General features: G+C 42.5%; 1 protein-coding gene across 1 annotated transcript in view; it reads right to left on the bottom strand.

Annotated features, from left to right (window-relative positions):
• LOC101159719 (titin) overlaps positions 1–20311 on the bottom strand; it is a 171803-nt gene that overhangs the window by 1687 nt on the left and 149805 nt on the right. The window contains exons 198-221 of the mRNA XM_023950735.1: positions 18489–20252; positions 18070–18363; positions 17671–17955; positions 16798–17097; positions 14625–16691; positions 14182–14484; positions 13778–14083; positions 13158–13448; positions 12729–13028; positions 12254–12559; positions 11799–12101; positions 11326–11607; positions 10612–11205; positions 10091–10378; positions 9604–9903; positions 9210–9512; positions 8834–9136; positions 8166–8750; positions 7784–8086; positions 7101–7400; positions 6411–6986; positions 6008–6313; positions 5293–5898; positions 81–5152 (exon numbers count right to left, since the gene is read on the bottom strand). Of these exons, the coding sequence (XP_023806503.1) occupies positions 81–5152; positions 5293–5898; positions 6008–6313; positions 6411–6986; positions 7101–7400; positions 7784–8086; positions 8166–8750; positions 8834–9136; positions 9210–9512; positions 9604–9903; positions 10091–10378; positions 10612–11205; positions 11326–11607; positions 11799–12101; positions 12254–12559; positions 12729–13028; positions 13158–13448; positions 13778–14083; positions 14182–14484; positions 14625–16691; positions 16798–17097; positions 17671–17955; positions 18070–18363; positions 18489–20252 (16337 nt within the window). The remainder of the gene's footprint in view (positions 1–80; positions 5153–5292; positions 5899–6007; positions 6314–6410; positions 6987–7100; positions 7401–7783; positions 8087–8165; positions 8751–8833; positions 9137–9209; positions 9513–9603; positions 9904–10090; positions 10379–10611; positions 11206–11325; positions 11608–11798; positions 12102–12253; positions 12560–12728; positions 13029–13157; positions 13449–13777; positions 14084–14181; positions 14485–14624; positions 16692–16797; positions 17098–17670; positions 17956–18069; positions 18364–18488; positions 20253–20311) is intronic.

Raw genomic sequence — 20311 nt, 5'->3', positions numbered from 1 at the left:
CCTTAAATGAAGATGAACTACTGCTTGTTAAATTGTGTATGTACTGGCAAGAAAAAAAAAGATTAATTAAAAATACTTACGTTTTTGTTGTCCTTCAACCACTCCACTCGGGATGAAGGATCTCCTCCAATTAGACAGGTGAATTTAACATTTTGTCCCTCATTGACATTTTGGGACCTTGGCTGTACTAAAAAGTAGGGGGCTAAAATGAGGCCTTCCACTGATTGATCTTGACATGTGATGATCTCTTGTCTCACCTCTGAAGGAGTTGGGGATTTAGGAGTGGGAGATTTTGGCGTGGGAGACTTTGGTGTTGGTGATTTTGGGGAGACTGGAGACCTTATTTGCTGGGGTGACTTAACTCTTTGGGGGGATTTGATCGGTTCAGGGGATTTGGAAAGAGGGGATTTAGCCTCTGGAGAAGTGATTCTAGGGGAGGAAGCCACTTTCTCCTTTGACTCAGACTTGTTTATTGTAAGAGTAAAATAGGCTTCTTGTTTACCGCCAGGATTTTCTACAAGCAACGTGTAGTTACCTTCATCTGACATCTCAACAGCAGAAATCTCAAAAATGGAATTGTACTGTGAAGATACAATGTGGTGACGGAAAGAGGGGCCAACAGTTACACCTTCACGCAACCAGGTGATAGAGGGGGACGGCTCACCATCAACATCGCACTCAAATCTGGCAGTGTCACCTTCATTCACAATCAAGGATTGTGGCTTGGTCACGATTGTGGCAGGAACACTTCGTGTCTCCCTGTGATCTTCAGCGATGGTTGTGGTAGTTTCTTTTACACTTTCAGTTTCTTTCAGAGATACTTTAGAAGATTGTTCATGATAAATCTCTGTTTCTGACAATTTTTGCAGAAATCCAGATGGAGGCTCTTCGTCTCTCTGGAGGGAAGAGAAAGTAGCAAATTCTTCTCCTGTTACATCCAATGTAGCATAGTCAGAAATCTCTCCTTTGGTGTTCTTGCAAACCACACGGTAGGTCCCTGAATCCTCAGTTACACAGCTGTTGATCTGGAGAGTCAAAACACCACTTATGTTTGTCACTTGATGTTTGCTACTTTGGTGAATCTCTTTTCCATTATGGAACCACTTGACCTCTGGTTCAGGCTTGGCTTGGATGTTTAGAGAAAACCTTGTGTTGGAACCATATGGTACACGATGAGATCGCATCCTGATAGTAATACGAGGGGCATGGTCAAGGCTGAAGGGAGTTTGTGTCACCACTTCAACCTTTTCCACAGATCTTCTCTCTGATCTGAGAGCCTGCTTTCTTTCCTCATACCTGGACAAAAAGTCCACTTTGGGCAGAGTAACATCTGTTTTGGAAGCCTTCTCTCTGCTAGATGATCTTTTGGTGTCTGATTCCAGTGAAGATTCCTTTTTGATTGGTTTAAGAAGATATTCTGAAGTAACAGTTGTCAAATGTTCTGACTCAGAGGCCTCAGAAAATGATGACATTTTTACAGCCATTTCCTTTTTGGAGCTTTGTGTCCTCTCTTCAAATTCCATGCGTCTGAGTTGACTCTTGTAAGACGAGATTCTCTGAGTGGTTGTGTGTGGGCGCAGAAGCTCCAAGTCCTCTTTCTCTTCATATACCCTTTGCTTTTGTCTTGGCGGCTTGTGGGTTGCTTTGTCATGACGCTGACGGAGATCAACAAAGCTAGGACCAGCTTCATATTTGGATGGAATTCTGTAAGAATCATAGCTTTTGACCTCCTCTTCCTCTTCATCATCATGATAGATTCTTCTGGGAGATGAGGCACGTAAAGCTGATAGCTCAAAGCGAACTGGGCTGAGGCTTGGGGGAGAAGCAGAGTAGCCGAGCTCCAGTTCCTCTTCAAGACGTAGCCTCTCTTCCTCTGTTCTTTTCATTGTCAGATACTCGTCAGCAGGCAGCAGCAGCTCCTCGTCTGAGAGGTCACCCAAAGATCTTCTTCTGATTCTGCGGTAGGCTTCAGTCTCGGGCGAAGAAGCATGATGCCTTGCAGGTCTCACAGTCTCCAAGTCATCTAGAGCCATAGCATCAAAGCGCCACTTAGGCTTATACTGCTCCTTGACTCTCATGGGCACTTCGTAGAACTGCTCCCACCTGGACAGGCGAATGCGTTTCATTCTCTTTTGACTAATTTTCTCCATTGGCTCAGGGAACTCATACTGATCTCGTAGCGTCTTGTACCATTTCATGTCAGAGAGTGGCTTAAAGTATTTTATTTCCACATCCTCCTCGAGAACAGCTGGGTTAATGACACGAGGTGTAGGTACGACATAAGGCATACGGAGCCTTTTCTCATCTGCCCGCTTTTTCCTTTCTTCTTGCTCTTTCTTGATCTCTGCTTCTGTCTTCTCACCCTTCTTAGTGGCAACAGCAGGTTTGAACATAGTAGCTGCCTCCCTGACAGCTTGTACTGCAGCAGGTGGTAAAGGTGAGACAACAGTGCCTGCCAATATTTGAGACAGTCTGACTTTCTTATCCAATTCCTCTTTCCCAGCTATTTGTTTTGCTTCTTTTTCGCTAACTTCATATTCTTTTTTAACATGAGTTGAGCGTTCTACTTTGAGTGATGCTTGACAACTCGCAGAACCGGCAGAGTTTGTGGCAGTAACTCTGTACACTCCAGAGTCTTCAGGTAAAGTGTCTCTCACATGAAGGATGTAGTAGTCCAGGCCTTCATGGACAACCTCAATTGATGGTCCAAAGGCCAAAGGTGTGCCATCCTTCTCCCACTTTAGTGCCGGGTGGCCAGAAACTCTAATCTCAAAGCGAACATTCTGGCCCTCTCTACACTCAACATTTGCAAGCAGTCGTTTAAACATTGGCCTTAAGGTTAGGTCTGCTGGTTTAGGTCGTGGTACAACAGTTAGGCGAGCCTTGCAGCTGTCATCACCATATCTGTTACGGGCCACAACACTGTATTCAGCATCATCTTCCATATCCACACGGCGGATTATTAACTGGTATAAACCCTTTTCATTGATGAAGGTATATTTTCTGTCGTCTTGTCCAGGTATCAGCTTTTGTCCAGATTTGTGCCAAATAACACGAGGCTCTGGGTGAACAGTGATAGTAACACCAAAGCGTACGTCCTCACCGATATAGGCTGTGTGGTTAACTAAAGGAAGGGTGAACTCTGGGGGCTTCTGAAGCATTCTGGCAGTGTCAACTCTGCGCTTTGTTCTCCTTACCACACGGGTGGTGAAGAAATCATGGTAAGATCTTACACCACTGATAAACAGCTCAGCATAGGCACTGTCTTCACCATACTCATTCACAACTTTGCACCTGTAAGTGCCATCATGTGCTCTTGTAACGTTAAGGATGTTGATGACAGCTAAACCATCCTCATATTCAATTTCATACTTGTCTCCACCTTCAAGTTGCCTAACACCACAGAACCATGTCACCTCAGTGCTACTATCATAGTTATCAATGTGGCAGATGAACTTCACACTATCCCCTTCGTTTACAACTGCATGGCCTATCTGACCGGCAATAGGACCATGTTCAAATGGAGCAATTTTAACTTTGGAAACAAAGACGCCACGCTGAGACCTGATGGATCCACCACTGGCCACACGTGCAGCCGGGACAACTGTTTGCCACTCTTTTCTTAACATTGTCTGGTAGTATCTTTTGTGCCTGTTGGTTGGAATTACTCTGGCACTGATCTCCTCTGTGGGCTTTGTGAGCCAAGGATGTTTCATGGCCTCAGCAGCCGTCATACGATGTTTACGTTCCTTCGTCATCAAGCGATCTGTGAAATCTAATGCTTCTACACTAACTTGTTTGAAGGATTCATCGTCATAGCTGTAGGTTGCACCAGAGATGTTATCAATCATTTGTTGGTTGGTTTCAGCTGTGAATGGATTAAGGCCACTTAGGAGTACGTAGGCAAGAACACCGACTGACCACATGTCAGTGACTGTGCTAACCATATCACACTGGTGGATCTCAGGTGCAGCGTATTCAGCAGTGGTATACTGAATCTTTATTTGGTCTCCTGGAGTCAGATGTCTGGACTGTCCCAACTCAATAATCTTTACATTGGAGCTAGTTCTAGTTGTGTACACAATGTTCTCAGGTCTTATATCAAAGTGCCCATAGCTCTGACCATGAAGAAACTCCAGGGCTGAACAGATCTGTCTGATGTAATTAACAATTTCCCGTTCATTAAGCTCAAATTCTGCTGTACTGAGCCGTTCAAAGATGTCACAACCAGACATGAAGTCAAAGATCATTACCAGTTCTTCTGGACTTTCAAAACTGTCATGAAGTAGAAGGAAGTTAGTATGTTTTGCTAGATTTAGGGTAGCAATTTCCTTCTTGATTATCGCCTGATCAGCCCCTCTCACTTTAACAAATTTAGCCATGTAGGTCTTTTCAGAGCTTATGTTGACACAGCGGTGGACAATGCCAAATTGACCTCTTCCCAGTTCCTCTGCAATAGCATATTTGTTGTGCAAATTCTTGGAATCTGAGTGTTGAACTTTGCCTTTGGGGACATGCCCAGTATCATCAACCTCCCTGTCATAAAGGAGAACTTTGGATTTGTCTTCCTTTGTCATGACAGGCCCACTTGTCTCAGATGGGGCACTCTGTCCAAACTTATTTTCAGCAATGACTCTGAACTGATAGCTTGTTCCTCCAAATAAGTTGGTTACAGTATAGTGGGTGTCACGGGATTGGGCAACTCGCTGCCATCTCTCAGCTGTAGTGGGGCATTTCTCTATAATATAGCTTGCAACCTTACTGCCGCCATCATTTGCTGGGGTCATCCAGTTCAATGTGACAGAATCTTTGGAGATATCACTGGCTTTAATGCCACGTGGTGGATCAGGCACATCAGCAACGTCCAGTTCAACAGTTTGCTGGTCAATTCCAAATCTGTTCTTGGCACAGACAATATAGAAACCTGCATCCTTCTTTTCTACGCCATTAGGGAAGATTAATGCAGTAAAGGATCTGGTGACAATAACTTGGTAGTGGCCATTGCTGTCAAGTAGATCTTGTCCCTTCTGCCAAGTAATGACAGGATCTGGTTTACCACTGAAAGGAACCTTGATATTCACCACCTCCCCACGCAAGGCTGGAATGGCTTCTTTGTCTTTAAGGTTCTTTGGCAAGTTGATTTTGGCTGGGACTGCAAGGGAAACAAATGATTTGTTAGGAGGTTGTTTTCACTTCAAATATCAAAACTTTTATTTTTTAGAAATAAAATGGTCTAATAATAATAATAATAATAATAATTTAGGTGTTTAAATCTAGCTTCTGTCAACTTACCTTCAACATCCAGAGAGACTGTTGCACAAATAGAGCCTCCCTGGTTTGTGGCTCTGATCTGGTAAACTGTGGAGTCCTCCTCATCAGCTTCAGTGATGACCAGCTGATGGTATCCTCCCTTAAATTCCTGGATTTTGATTTTCTTTCCATCAGACTGGATCTCTTTTCCTCTTCTAAACCACTTTATTACAGGCTTTGGCTGCCCCACAATCTTGCAAACAAGGGTAGCGTTGCTCTTGTACTTAACGCTCATGTTTCTTAGCTCCTCTTTGAAGGCAGGTGCACGGATATCAATTGCTGTGGCTGGAATGATAGGAGGGGTCTCTTCACTGTAGTCACTTTGTCCTCCAAGGTTCTCACACTTTACACGGAAGACATACATGATGCCCTCAATTAGGTGCTTGACTGAATATACGGTTTGTTTGATCTCATCTGTTGTCACCAAAGTCCACTCAGTCCATTCTTTCTTATCCTTCTTGTGTTTCTTCTCAAGGCAATAGCTCTTGATTTTGGATCCTCCATCACTAAGTGGAGGTTTCCAGGAAACTACACACGAGTCTTTGGTGATTCCAGAGACAACTGGTGACAAAGGTGGTGAAGGCTTTTCTGTGGACATAAAACATAATAATGTTAGCATTTTTGCTCAATAAACTATAGTAATGACTCTCACACTGCATCTGTAAAATGCACATTTCTAATCAACCCTTAAACCCACCTAACTGACTCTTGATCAGGATGGGGTTAGTGAGCTCTAGTGGCTCACTGTTACCATAGCGATTTTGGGCATAAACACGGAAGAAGTATCCAGCACTGTCAACAAGGTTAGGCACTCTGCAATTTGTGCCATTAATGGACGAAGACACCAGCTCCCACTCTGTGCCTTCCTTGTCTTCACGCTTTTCCACTATATAATTGGTAATGAGACAGCCGCCATCATCCTTGGGGGGCTTCCAACTGATAATGACAGAATTCTTCAGGAGCGCATCAAGGACAATAGGACCCTGAGGCACATCAGGTTTGTCTGGGAAAAGTACAAGATGGTAATATTCACAGACATTATGATTTGACTCTTTCAAATACTCATCTTAATGTTGTGAAAATGAATGTATACAACATACCATAGATCTCAACATTGAAAGCAGTGTCAGCCCGGCCAAAGTGGTTGTGTAATCTTATCCTGTACTTTCCTCCATGGACTCTACGCTGGACATTCTTGATGACCAGGTGTGTATAATACTCTGTAGTCTCAATGCTGATGTCATCAGTGTTCTCGAGTGTCTTTGCTCCATGCAGCCACATTATTTTAGGTTCTGGACGTCCAATATAAACTGCATGGACTCTCAGAGTTGTTCCAAGTCCAGCATAATAGGTTTCCTTTAGAGGGTAATCTGGGTGAAAGGATGAAGCTGCCTCCAACACAAGAACTCCTTTTGTTTCTGCTTCACCTGCATCATTAATAGCCTTGCAGGTGTATTCTCCCTCATCCTCCTGTTGGTCTGTCATAATAGACAGAGAGTGGTTACGTCCATCAGAGCTCATCTCATATTTGCGGGAAGCAATAATTTCCCTGCCTGCATGATACCACTTAATCTCAGGAACAGGACGGCCAATAATCTGACATTTCATGACAGCAGGCTGGCCAAGTTTAGCAGTCACTTCATCCATTTCTTTTCTCAGGCTTGGTTTATTTTCAACTGCAAAGGAAAAAAAAGATTTATAATAATTAATGACAGAAAAATGTTTGCAATGTGTTAGTTACTCTTTGCAAGTTGAGTAAATGTCTACATTTCTGGACTAATTGTACTCACCAGTCAGTTTTGTTTTAATGCATGTGGCTGTCCTTCGAGGTCTGCTTATTCCTGTCTCGTTCTCAGCAAACACTCTAAACTCATATTCCGTTGCCTCGGCCAGTCCTGTCATGGTAAATTCCTTTTCTTTCAGCCTCTGCTTGTTGCATTTCTTCCATGAGCTCTCAATGGACTTTCTGCATTCCACCCAGTAGCCCAAGACCTCTTTTCCACCATCACACTCGGGAGCTTGCCAGCGGATAGTAATAAAGTTGTTACTTATGTTCACTGTGTCAATCTCGCCAGGTTGGCTGGGCTTGTCTAAAGTATAAGAAAAGAAGCAAAGCAAACAAAGTAAAATTAATACTTACATATGGGACAACTGAGGAACAGAGGTAGAGCAGTCGACCTTTCATCTAAAGACCACCTTGCTGGCCTATGTGTGGAAGTGTCCTTGGGGAAGACTCTGAACCCCACATTACAACTTGTTCGCGCTACTGTATTGCATCATTATTCAAAAATTACTTTTCATCAAGTCAAAACATTATGACTACCACTACCAGATTTATTAAGTTTTATTAAGTTTTGCATATCAGCAAAGTTTTATGTGAAATTTAACTGTAGATCAGTGCCAGTCCCATAGATGGGAATGTATGTATTTGGGTGTAAATCACAGCTTGAAATTTTAGTAAAATGACTCTCACCAAATGGATCTTTACATGTGACAACGTCAGATTCAACTCCAGCTTCACTCTCTCCAATATCATTAACAGCAACAATGCGGAACTGGTAGGATGTATCCGGAGTTAATCCATGAAGAGTAAACATGGTTGAGGTGATCTTGGCTTGATGGCGGGACCATGTCTCCACTGTTGTCTCTTTGTACTCGACATAATAGCCTGTGATAGCAGAACCACCATCGTCCTTTGGCCTGGACCAGGCTAGTGCCACTGAGCTCTTGGTAACATCCATGATCTCTGGTGGGGTACTTGAGAGCTCAGGAGGACCTAGATAGCCAAGAAGAAGGATTTGTTTAGGGCTTTCCAAAGGAAGTGATAGAAATTTTAAGAACAAAAAAGTGCTTACAGAGAGGAGTCTTTGGTACCACTGGCTGCTCAGTCTTCAGAGATGCACTGATACCAAATGAGTTTTCAGCTGTGACTTTGAAGTGGTACTCGGTTCCCTCCTTTAAGCCTTTAACAACAAGCTGAGTTTCTGTGACTCTAGAGTCCACAGTGTACCATGCATTTCTGGTTGCCTCACGTCTTTCTACAATGTATCCAATGATTTCAGAGCCCCCATTATCGGTCGATGCCTTCCAGGACACTTTGACAGAGTTAGCTTGGATCTCTTCAAAGACCAATGGTCCCTCTGGAGCGCTTGGGCGGCCAATTACCTTCACCTTTATTTGGGCTTTCTTCTTGCCCACTGCGTTTTCCAAATGGAGACCATACACTCCAGAATCACTTCTCTCTGCTCCCTTTATGACCAACTCACTGCCATCTTCAGATGAGGCAATCATGGCCTTGGTGGAGACTGTATCACCATCCTTTGACCACTTGCAGGTTGGTTGAGGTTTTCCTTTAATAGGTACAGAAAGTCTTATGACTCCTCCATGGCGGACCACGTATACATCTCTGTATTTCAAGTCCAGTTCATAATCGGGAGATTCTTAAAAAAAGAAAGAAAATGGACAAAGGTGACTTTTACTTTGGTATTATTTACCTGCACACAATCATTGTGTAAATCCTTACCCAACATCTCCTTAACAATGACTGTACCAGGAACTTCAGCAGGCTCTCCACAGCCACCAGCATTACAGGCCATGACACGGAATTTGAACTCTTCTCCTTGGGGCATGTTGGTAAGTGTGTACTCACAGATTAAAGATGGTGTAGTGTTACACTTGACCCAAGTCACACTTCCCACCTTTTGCATTTCAATCATATAACCATCAACTCTTGCATCTCCCTCATCATCTGGAGGACTCCAAGCCAGAGACACTGAAGATTTGGTGGTATCTGTGATTCTTGGATTTTGAGGAGAACCAGGTGGATCTGCAGAAAAATAGACTGTATTGTAACAGTTGTTTGTATTTTCTTATATAGTCTGTCAGGGTTTTTCTTTTACCAATGGGGTCGGTCGCCACTGCTGGTTTAGATGGCAGACTAGGCTTACTTTGTCCTCTGGGATTGATGGCAGTTATTCTGTGCTCATACTCCAGACCCTCAATAAGCTCTGTAGATCTATACCTTGTCATTGTGACAGGGTTCTTGTTGGCACGCACCCATCTATCAGATCTTACTTCTTTGCGCTCAATAATGTATCCAGAAACTTCAAGACCACCATCTTCTTCTGGTGGTTCCCAAGCCACAGTCATGCCATCACGAGACACATCAAATGTGACAGGACGCCCTGGAGGTCCAGGCACATCTATGGAAAAATCAAGGTCCATTAGTATCCTGTTTCCATAGCAACACTGATTGCTCTGTTATTCTGGAAAAAAAAAACAGACATAGCTTACTGTTCATGCTTCTGCAAGTGACAATCTCAGACTGCAAAAACTCTCCAGTGCCGTAACGATTTGTGGCAGCTACACGGAAGACATACTCCTCCCCTTCAATAAGGTTATTAAATTTAAATGTTGGGCGGCTAACAGAGTCACTGACAGGCACCCAACCAGGTCTGTGAGCATCACGCTGTTCCACTACGTATCCAGTGAGGGTAGTTCCACCATCTCTAACTGGGGGATCCCAGCTGCAGGTTACCGAGGTGCTATCAATCTCATCAAATCGGATTGGCCCACTGGGTTCGTCAGGTTTGGCTGGTGAAAAAAGAAACAGCAGTAGTGATGGCTGATCTTTACAAATTCATTGGTAGAGATGTAAGTTCAAAACCATCAAGATCATGTTGTAGATAGATATCTTTTATCAAAAACATTTTATTACAAAATTGAAATTGAAAAATACAAAAATGATATAAAAAAAATAAATGAGAAAATGTCCTCTTACACAGAATGATGACCTTGATGACCTCAGTGAGGACACCAACAGTATTCTTCACCTCCAACGTGTAGTCACCAGTGTCATCAATGGTGGTGTCAGACACTATCAGTTTGGAGAACTTTCCAGAGCTCTTGGTCTTGACACGATCAGTTATCTTGATTTTCTGATCCCCAAAGTACCAGGAACAAACAGGTGGAGGTCTGCCAATGATCGGGAGATCTAATTCCAAGGTCTTACCGGCAAGGACATTGACAACCTTTTGAGGTATACAAGAGAAGTCCACCACAGGCATCACTGTGGAGAAAAAGAGGCAGATTTGGTTAACACTGAAAGCAGAATGTGTTTTTTACCAGGATTTTAGATTTAATTATTGCAAGCCAGTTTTGCCTGTTTGGACATTGGAAGCCACAAAAAGGCAGGTTTTGCTTTTTTGTTTTAGTAAAAAAAGTATTTCAACTTTTACATTAAAAACTGAATAACTTTTACTGACAAAAATAGGATTTCAGAAAACACCACACTTTTTTTACCTCTCTGTTCTTGTATAGTGACAGGAGCAACAAGTTCTTTAGGCTCACTGGCTCCTCGGCTGTTGACAGCTTTGATTCTGAACAAGTACTGTTCCTTTTCATTTAGTTTCTCAATGGTGTGCTCAAAGTCTGTGACTTTCAGCGTTGCAACCTTCATCCACTTGTCAGTGCCAAACTTGCAAGCTTCAACGATGTAGCCCGTTAGTCTACTACCGCCATCATGCTCAGGCTTTTCCCAGCCAAGAGTAACAGAACTCTTGGTGACATCGATCATTTCCAGCTTGTGCGGAGGTAGCGGTACATCACAAACCAGGATGACGTCAGGAGTCTCACAGGGCTCCCCAACACCATAAATGTTTTCAGGTAGAACACGGAAGTAATATAGCATGCCCTCCATTAGGCCATCAATTTTATAGGATGTTTTACTGCATTTTGATGTGACTGTTTTGTATGCCCTCATGGAGGCCTCACGCCTTTCAATAATGTAGTTGTTGACAGGAGCACCTCCATCTACAGCTGGAGCTTCCCAAGAAATGGTTGCAGACTCCTTTGTGAGCTCTTTGATATTGATTGGCCCAGGTGGTCCAGGAGTATCTGAAAACAAAATTAAATTAAAATTGGAGGTCAGAATAATTTTAAATGTATTTTTGCTTTAACAGATAAAAACGATTCAGTTAAAATCAGACTAAAAAGCTGTAGGTAGAATAAACTCACCATACACCTTTACAAGGATGTGAGCTTCATGTTTTCCAGCACAGTTCTCAGCCACAACTGTGTACTTGCCAGCATCATACCGATTGACCTTGTCAATGATAAGAGTAGTTGATGTCTTAGTGACCTCAACAAAGCCTCTATTATGAAGGTCAACATCAGGCTTGCTCCAAATAACGGAAGGAGCCGGACGACCAGTAATCTTGATGTGAAAACGCAGCGATCCACCAGCACGCAAGCAAATTGTCTTCTTTAAGTCATCATGGAGTTCAAAATCAGGGGTTTCTTATGAAAAAAGGAGAAAAATAGGTATGCTGTATTATACCCTCTATCAATGAAATTAAGAGCTACTTTAAAATGGAAATACTTTCAAAAAAATGTACAAATGTTAGAAATGCAAAGACATAGATTTTTACCATGAGGCACAAAAAAAGGTTAATCACAGTTTAGAGTTGTAGGTAACATGATGTACCTACCAATTCTCTCAGCTGGCTCAGTCTCAGCACAGGGTTCACTGAAATCTCCTGTACCATTGATGTTGATGCCTGCCACTCTAAAGCAGTACTTTTTGGCTGAAGAAAGTCCAGCCAGTACGTATTCTGTAGCACGCAGGATTTTTTCATGCGCTTTTTTCCATTCTTCTGTTCCAGATTCTTTTACCTCGAGGATGTACCCAATAACATCAGCTCCTCCATCATCTACAGGTCGAGACCAGGCTAGGCTGATACTGTCAGCTTGTGTGTCAGTGATTCGAGGAATTGAGGGTGGTGCAGGGACACCTGTGAGATTAAGTGAACATCTTTTAGTTTTTAAATGAATTTAGAGATATCATTATTGTTGAGAAACACAACTAGTTAAAACAATACATTGACACAATTTTCTCAGATCCTAAAGAGAAGAGTATTTTTAGATAGTAAACAGATGGTCTTACATGTTGGCACCCTGCAGGTGACATACAAAGAGACCTCACTAGGTTCACTTTCTCCGGCTTTGTTGATGGCTGTTACTCTGAATTGGTAGATGTTGCTTTCAGTCAGACCAGACACTTTCAAAGTGGTGTCCAGGTGAGCCCCATCTCTGTTCACCTTTACCCAGCGAGCACTCTTCTTCTCACGCCTTTCAACAAGGTAATGCAGTAGTGGGCTACCGCCATCACTTTCAGGCTTCAGCCACTGAATTGTGGCAAAATCTTTTCCTGATGCCAGTATCTCTGGAGGTCCAGGGGGAGTTGGCACAGCTGAAACAGACACCAGGACAGCACTGTCATTTTTATTGCACTTTTTTCCAGTTTATATCATTGTGTTAAAAAAGACTTTTGCATTTCTTATGTGGCAACCATTTTATCACAACACATGAAATAAAACCATTTATGTCGAATGGTTAGAAGTAACACATTTTGTACTTACTAAATGTATTTTTTGCCACCACTGGCTTTGATTGGAGGTAAATTCCAGCTCCATATTTGTTGACTCCACAGACTCTGAACAGGTACTCTGTGTTCTTGAACAGGCCAGTAATGTTGCAGGTGAGCTCTTTACACCTTGCATTCATGATCACCCAGTTAAGTCTGTTGGTGTCTCGTCTCTCTACAATGTAGTGAGAGACCTCATCGCCACCATCCTCAAGAGGAGGCTTCCAGCTCAATGTGCATGACTCCTCTGTTATTTTGCTGATCTCAATGCTACCTTCACATACTCCAGGTGTATCTAAAAATAAAAAAAACAAGTGCTCAGGGAAAAAAATCGATATTCAGTATTCATCTATAATTGCTTTCTTCTAATACTATTCTTGACAATATGTTATTAAATAGACAGTAAAAGAAAAAGGCTACGTACCGAGTACTTTCACGTTCACCTCTGCAGTCTTGGTTCCACTTACATTCCTAACAGTAAGAATGTATTTTCCAGTGTCATCTCTGTCACAGAATTTGATGATGGCCATAGCCTTGGTTGGGGTGTACTGCAGGTGGTATTTCTCACATATCTCCAGTTCTCTGCTACCTTTGGACCAAAAGGCCTTAGGATCAGGTCTGCCTCCAACTGCAGCATCCAGAACTAAGTCTGAACCAGCTCGCACCATTACAGTTTCAGAGAGTAGCTTACTGTCCAACTGGGCCTTGGGTGGTTCTGATAAGAGGAATAAAAGCAACAATGCATCAGATGATAAAACATTCTGAAATTCTTATTCACATGATAGTATGGTTGTACCAGGCAGCTTACACAAGGAATACACAAGTTTAACCTTTTTTTAGTCTAAAGATAGCAGTTCATGAGGCTTCAAACTCGCCAGTTTTAAGTTCACTTAACCAGCACTAGTCTTTGCTGGGAAGGCTACAAACAACTCTGTTAGAACTGACCGACAGTTAAAGTGAGTGTGCAAAAATCGAACGAAATTCGGGCTTCAGCTGCACAAAAACATGCAAAATTGAGTTTTCCGACTTGGGTGCACATCTTACCAAAATCTGTCTTGCACTGGACAGACCCAGTTGAGTCAGAAGGTGTGCTAAAGACTTGGTTAGCATTCTTGGCAATGATTCTGAACTCATACGGCTCTCCCTCTCCCAGGGCGGTAACGGTGAAAAAGTTGTCCGTTACGTTTGTGTAATTACACTTTAACCAGCGGCCCTCACCAGTCAAAGTGTATGGTTTACGTTCAATTATGTAGCCCACAATGGGACTGCCGCCATCATTCAATGGGGGTGACCATTTGAGGGAAACAGTGGTTCTAGTAACCTTTGTGACTTCTGGCTTGCTTGGTGGATCTAAACATCAGAACAAAATGTTTAGTCAGTCATTGTTATTCAACACAACATCTGTTAAATAATTAAATAATTTTTAAAATAAATAATTTGATGCTCACCAACTGGATTTTGAGCTACTGCTCCTTTAGAGGCTTCACTGGCTTTACTTAAACCAGCACTGTTCATAGCATAAACTCTAAACTGGTATTCCAGACCTTCAACTAGACCTTCTGCCTTGTAGTAGCACTCAAAGCATGGAATCTTGTTGTCCCTAACCCACAGGATATTGTTCCTCTCTTTTTTCTCAATCCAATAGCCTGTCACCTTGCTGCCACCATCGTGGTAGGGTTCCTCCCATTTCAGTGTCATTGTGCTAGCTGTAACATTGCAGACTGTGGGTTTTGTTGGGGAGCCTGGTGGGGCTGAATTAAAAAAGCAAACATTTTTTTGACATTGTAAATGCCTTATCCACAAATCTCAATTTTTCTTTTATTATTTCATATCATTGTCATGCATAAAAATAGAAAAAATATAACTTTTTTTTTTACAATCGAATACTTACAGAAAGGATGTTCTGCAACGATAGTCTCGGACTCAGTGGGCTTGCTGACACCAAGTCTGTTTTCAGCAGAGACTCTGAATGTGTACTGCATGTACTTGGTCAGGTGACCGATGTGAAGAGAAGTGCGCTTCACACTGGAATTGATTAGCTGCCATGCCGTGGAACCAGATTCACGCTTTTCTACTATGTAGTTGGTGATATCCATGCCACCATCATCCTCAGGTGGTTGCCAGTTAATTACACATGACTCAGAGGTGATGGATGATATTTCAATTGGTCCAGTTGGAGGACTTGGTCTGCCTGTGACGTTAACTGCAACAACAAAGGTCCTTGTTCCTGCAGCATTTTCCAGAGTAAGGTAGTATTTACCACCATCACCTCTCATGGCCTCTCTGACGGAGATGCTAGTTCTATCCTTTGTGACTTTAATGGTGACTCTGTCGGAGCTCTTTAGCCTCATCTCCTCTAACTTCCAGGTAACCTTAGGAGTGGGTCTTCCACTTATAGGAACGTCAATGATAAAGGTTTTACCAGAATTGCACGTGATAAGTTGGTTTGCTATATCACTTAAGTCAGCAGCAGGTTCAATGTGAGGCTCTTTGACAAGGACAGGAGCCACAGTCTCCTTCGGCTTACTGTAACCAGCTTCATTTTTTGCTTTCACGCAGAAGTCATATTCTTCACCTTTGTTGAGCTTCTCCACTACATACATAAGATTTTTTGTGTTACCAACCACTACCCATTTGTCTGTACCTTTTGGCCTGGCCTCAATGGTGTAACACTGGATTCGACTGCCACCATCATGCTCTGGTTTCAGCCAGCCAAGTGAAACAGAGCTGTCTGTAGTGTCGAGAATCTCCAATTTTTTGGGAGATGCTGGTTCTGCAGTGGCAGTAACTGGGTCAGGAAGCTCGAAGGCCTCCCCTACACCATGCTGGTTTTCAGCGGACACTCGGAAAAAGTATGGTACACCCTCAAGGAGGTCCTGAACCATTAGTAAATGCTGAGTGCACTTGGCACCACACTGTTGCCAAGTGCGGCGGCTGGCTTCACGCCTCTCAACAATATAGTGATATATACGGCTCCCACCATCATTGAGAGGCGGCTTCCAGACTAGTGTGACAGAGCCTCTAGATACCTCTTTGAAAGCTACAGCCTGAGGAGGTCCAGGAGTGTCCATTACTTTCACAACAAATGTCAGGGATTTGCTGCCACTGGCATTTTCCAGATTAACAGTGTATTTGCCTGTATCATTTCTTGAGCAGTTTTCAATACTTAAGGAACTGTATTTATCAGTAGTTGTGATCTCTGACATCGCACCTATCTCTCCTTCCTCCTTTAACCAGGTACAAGTTGGAATGGGCTGTCCTCTAAAGTGGATACCAAGACATACTGATCCTCCAGCCTTGAGAATGTGTGTCTGCTTAAATGTGGCATCAATATCCACCTGTGGTGGTGTCAACCTATCAATGGCCTGAGCATGTTCTGGTGTCTCTTGGTCTTCTCCTCTACCAATATGGTTAACGGCTGCAACGCGGAATTTGTACTCAGCTCCTGTTTGCAAACCAGTTACTTTGTAATTTGTTTCTGCTACAAGCTCTTCATTTACTCTCTTCCATTCAGTCTCCTCCCCTTTAATCATCTCAATAATGTAGCCAAGGATCTCCATCCCTCCATCATCCACAGGCTTGGTCCACTCCAAGCTAATGGAGGTGTTCGTAGAGTCTGACACACAGACCACAGATGGGGCACAGGGAATATCTTTTGGCTCAGCTGCTTTGATAGGTATGGAGATGTTGCTAGGTGCACCAACTCCGGCATCATTAACAGCCATAACACGGAACTCATATTCCACATCTTCAGTCAGGTTTGTCACCTTGTGAGCACATTCAATGATAGGCTTTTTGGTAAGGACTTTGTAGAATCGCAATGTTTTCTTTTCTCGTTTTTCAAGAATGTAAGACTTGACAGGATTTCCTCCATCAGACGTTGGAGGAGTCCAGGATAGGGTGATGCTTTCACCTGTCACCTCAGTGGCATCAGGAGTTCCTGGAGCATCAGGAGTTGCTATGAAAACCAAATAGATCATTTAGTGTCCAAATGAACTAGTAATGGAGATAAAATATCTGTTAAAAATAATATGGAAATTATAAATTGAACTGTTTTTACTTACTGTACTGCATTTGTGCAATGATGGGAATAGATTCCAAAGGTCTGCCAACACCAAACTTGTTAACAGCAGAGACCCTGAACTGGTACTCATTGGTTTTAATGAGTTTAGTTGCATTAAAGATGCATTCCGTACATTCATTTGTTACTAAGGCCCAAGAGATCTTGGCAGTCTCTCTTTTCTCAATAATGTAATGTAAAATTTCTGAACAACCATCATTCTCTGGTGGGTTCCAAGACAGAGTGCACTTGCCCTCAGAAATATTACTAAAGATGATGGGTCCTACTGGCTCTCCAGGAGTGTCTGTATCAGAAATGTAAGCAACAAAAAAATGTTACAAGCAATAGAAACCTGATTTAGAGCTTAAATACACTTATATTACTATTTATACATACATATATATATGATGGTCCCTCACTATATCGTTCACCTTACGCGGTCTCACTGTTTTTCTCTGCAATTATACATGCTTTTTTGTTTTTTCAGCTGATCTCTGCGTCATGAATGGCTGTTGACATTATCAATCAATCTCCTCTGTGCCATGACAAATTTGCACTACAGAATGCTTTCAGTTTGTCGAATATACCTAAATCTTTGATCGTGAGCAGATCTTTGTTTTACTGTAATTCTATGATACTACTGGACTTGTGTTTCTACTAACGTTTGAACCTTAAGAGTTAAAACAGGAAAGAAAAGTCTAAAAATGTTCATGTCTGCCTAAAAACGTGTTTAAAGTTTTAAGTGAGGGGGTTTTACAACTTTATAACATCTATATTCATACCTCACAGATTTCTCCTATTAATTGTTATTATTAAACATCCATCCTGCAATATACGAGGGACCAGTATATATATTTTACTCATATAAACTGTGTACCTTGGACTTGGACAAGAATGCTTTCCTTCTTGGTACCAGATCCGTTGGTAGCCTCTATTGTGTAAAGGCCACGATATGTACGATCTGCATCCCTGACAAATAGGGTGCTTGATCCAGGAATGTTAGTGATGTCCATCATCTTTTTGGTAATCTCTACATCATCTTTGTACCAAATTACCTTTGGTACTGGTCGCCCTGTGACAGTCACCTTGAGTTTGAGGTTTTCACCTGCTTTGACACTCAAACCCTCAAAGTACTCTGGGCCAAACTCAATATTTGGAGAGGCTGATTTCAAGAAAAGTTCACAAAAATGTACAAAATTTTAATTAGCAGGGTTATTCTCATGGATTTATCATTAAGTTTTATTATCTACCTAACAAGATATCTGTCAATACTTACCATTTTCACTTCTTACAACAATCAGGCCAGAAGAATTGGATGGAGGACTTATAACCCCAATGGCATTTCTTGCAATTACCCTGAACTCATATCGTTCATTTGTTGTCAGACCAGTAACTGTGTGCTGACAGTCATGCACATCAGTCAAATTTGCCTTGAACCAACGACCTTTTCCTTGACGTTTCTCAATGCTGTAACTTGTAATCTTGCTACCACCATCGCGTTTAGGTGCATCCCATTTTAACGTCACAGAGTCACTGGTCACATCAATGTAGTCAGGCTGGCCAGGGGGATCTAAAAAAAAAAAACCCAAGTCATTTTAATATGTTAAAGACTAACACAATTTACTTAAAAAAATACAAAGACGTTTGAATGTGTCAAGGAAAAACTGCTGTGCAAAATTCTAAATCCACACTCACCAACAGGACTGACAGCCATTGTTGGCTTGCTCTCATCGCCCATTCTGCTGAAGCCAGCATCGTTCTGAGCATACACTCTGAAGGAGTACTCGAGCCCTTCAATCAGTTCCAAGATCCTGTAGTCGTTTTCTTTAATCAGGACTGTGTTCACCTTTTGCCACATGATGCTGTTTTTTTCTTTCTTCTCCACATGGTATCCTTGGATGGGGGTTCCACCATCATAGATTGGTTTCTCCCACTGGATGGTCATGCCATCATTGGTGACATTATATACTATGGGCTTGCCTGGTGGGCCTGGGGGCCTAAACTGGTGTTTGGCAATAACCATCTGTGAGACCAGAGGCTCACTGACACCATACCTGTTTTCAGCACAGACTCTAAACTGGTACTGAACTCCTTTAATTAGGTTGGGGATCCTGAACTGAGTTCCTTCCACACTAGAGCAGGCCATTTTCCAGTCAGACTTGGAGGTATCACGCTTCTCAACTGCATAGCAAGTGATGTCTCCACCACCATCATCATTGGGTTCATCCCAGGAGATCATGATGCTCTCTGCTCTGACTTCATCCAAACGTATAGGTCCAACAGGCTTCGATGGTGGGCCAAGTGTGACAACAAAAATGTGGAAGGATTTCCTGTTAATCTTGTTGTCAAGGGTTAGCGTGTATTTTCCCTCGTTTTCCTTCTTAATATTCTTAATCATTATAGTGGCTTTGTTTTCTGTTGTCTTAAAGCGCACTTGGTCGCTCTCCTTCAGAGGTAAACTGTCTTTCAACCATGAAGCAGAAGGTCTAGGCTTTCCTTTGTATGGTAGCTCAATGTGTAGATTATGACCAAGACGAATATTGATTGTGCCATTTGGGTATTCTGAAAGGTCTGCTTCTGGAGTGATAATGTAATCGATGACTTTAATAGGCCCAACCTCAACAAAGTCACCCTGTCCTTTCTCATTCCTAGCTGCAACTCTGAAAAACATTTCAGAATGCTCTTTGAGCTTCTTGACTTCAAGCTCACATTGTCTGCTGGTCCCTCCCAATGACCATTCCTCATCTTTCATCTTCTTCTCAATAACATAATCAGAGATTATGCTGCCCCCATCATAATCGGGTTTAAGCCACTGCAAAGTAACAGAAGTCTTGGAGGAGTCTTTCATAGAGACTTCCTTGACTGGTCCTGGAGTCTCTGTAGCCTTGACAGGCTCACGTGTATCACATGGGTCACCGACGCCATTCTCATTTTCTGCTAACACACGGAAGAAGTAAGATGTTTTTTCTGACAGATCTTCAATGGTGTATGTTGTTTCTGTGCATTTGTTGGTCACTGCAGAGTATGATCTCTTGGAAGAGTCTCTCTTTTCAACAATGTAGTTTGTAATATCAGCACCACCGTCTAAGAGAGGTCGTTCCCAGACCAGAGTGACCTTTCCACGGGAGACATCTTTCAGGACCAAATTCCTGCACTGAGCAGGTGTGTCCTGGACCTTTACAGAGAGAGTCAGCGTCTTTGGCTCTCCCACACCATTCTGTATCTTAACTGTGTATTTTCCAGTGTCAAGGCGGGTAACATCACGCATAACAAGCACTGTGGTTGAATCTGAATGGTGGAACTCGTATTTGGGGTTGCAATCTATGCATTCTTCTTCTTTACTCCAGGAAGCAATAGGAGCAGGTCTTCCCTTCAGAGGAACGCAGAGCTCAACGTCTTTTCCAGCTTTTACAATGTAGTGTGTTCTCATGGCAACATCTGAGTCGACCTGAGCCTCCTCTGTGAACAACATAAAAATACACAGTTTTGGGAATTGCTACAAAACTGTAGTTACAGGG

The sequence above is a fragment of the Oryzias latipes genome, chromosome 21 (assembly GCF_002234675.1).
Source record: "Oryzias latipes chromosome 21, ASM223467v1".
NCBI classification, from domain to species: domain Eukaryota; kingdom Metazoa; phylum Chordata; class Actinopteri; order Beloniformes; family Adrianichthyidae; genus Oryzias; species Oryzias latipes.
The sequence above is the reverse complement of the archived record's forward strand: the minus strand, read 5'-3'. Positions and strand labels throughout refer to the sequence as shown.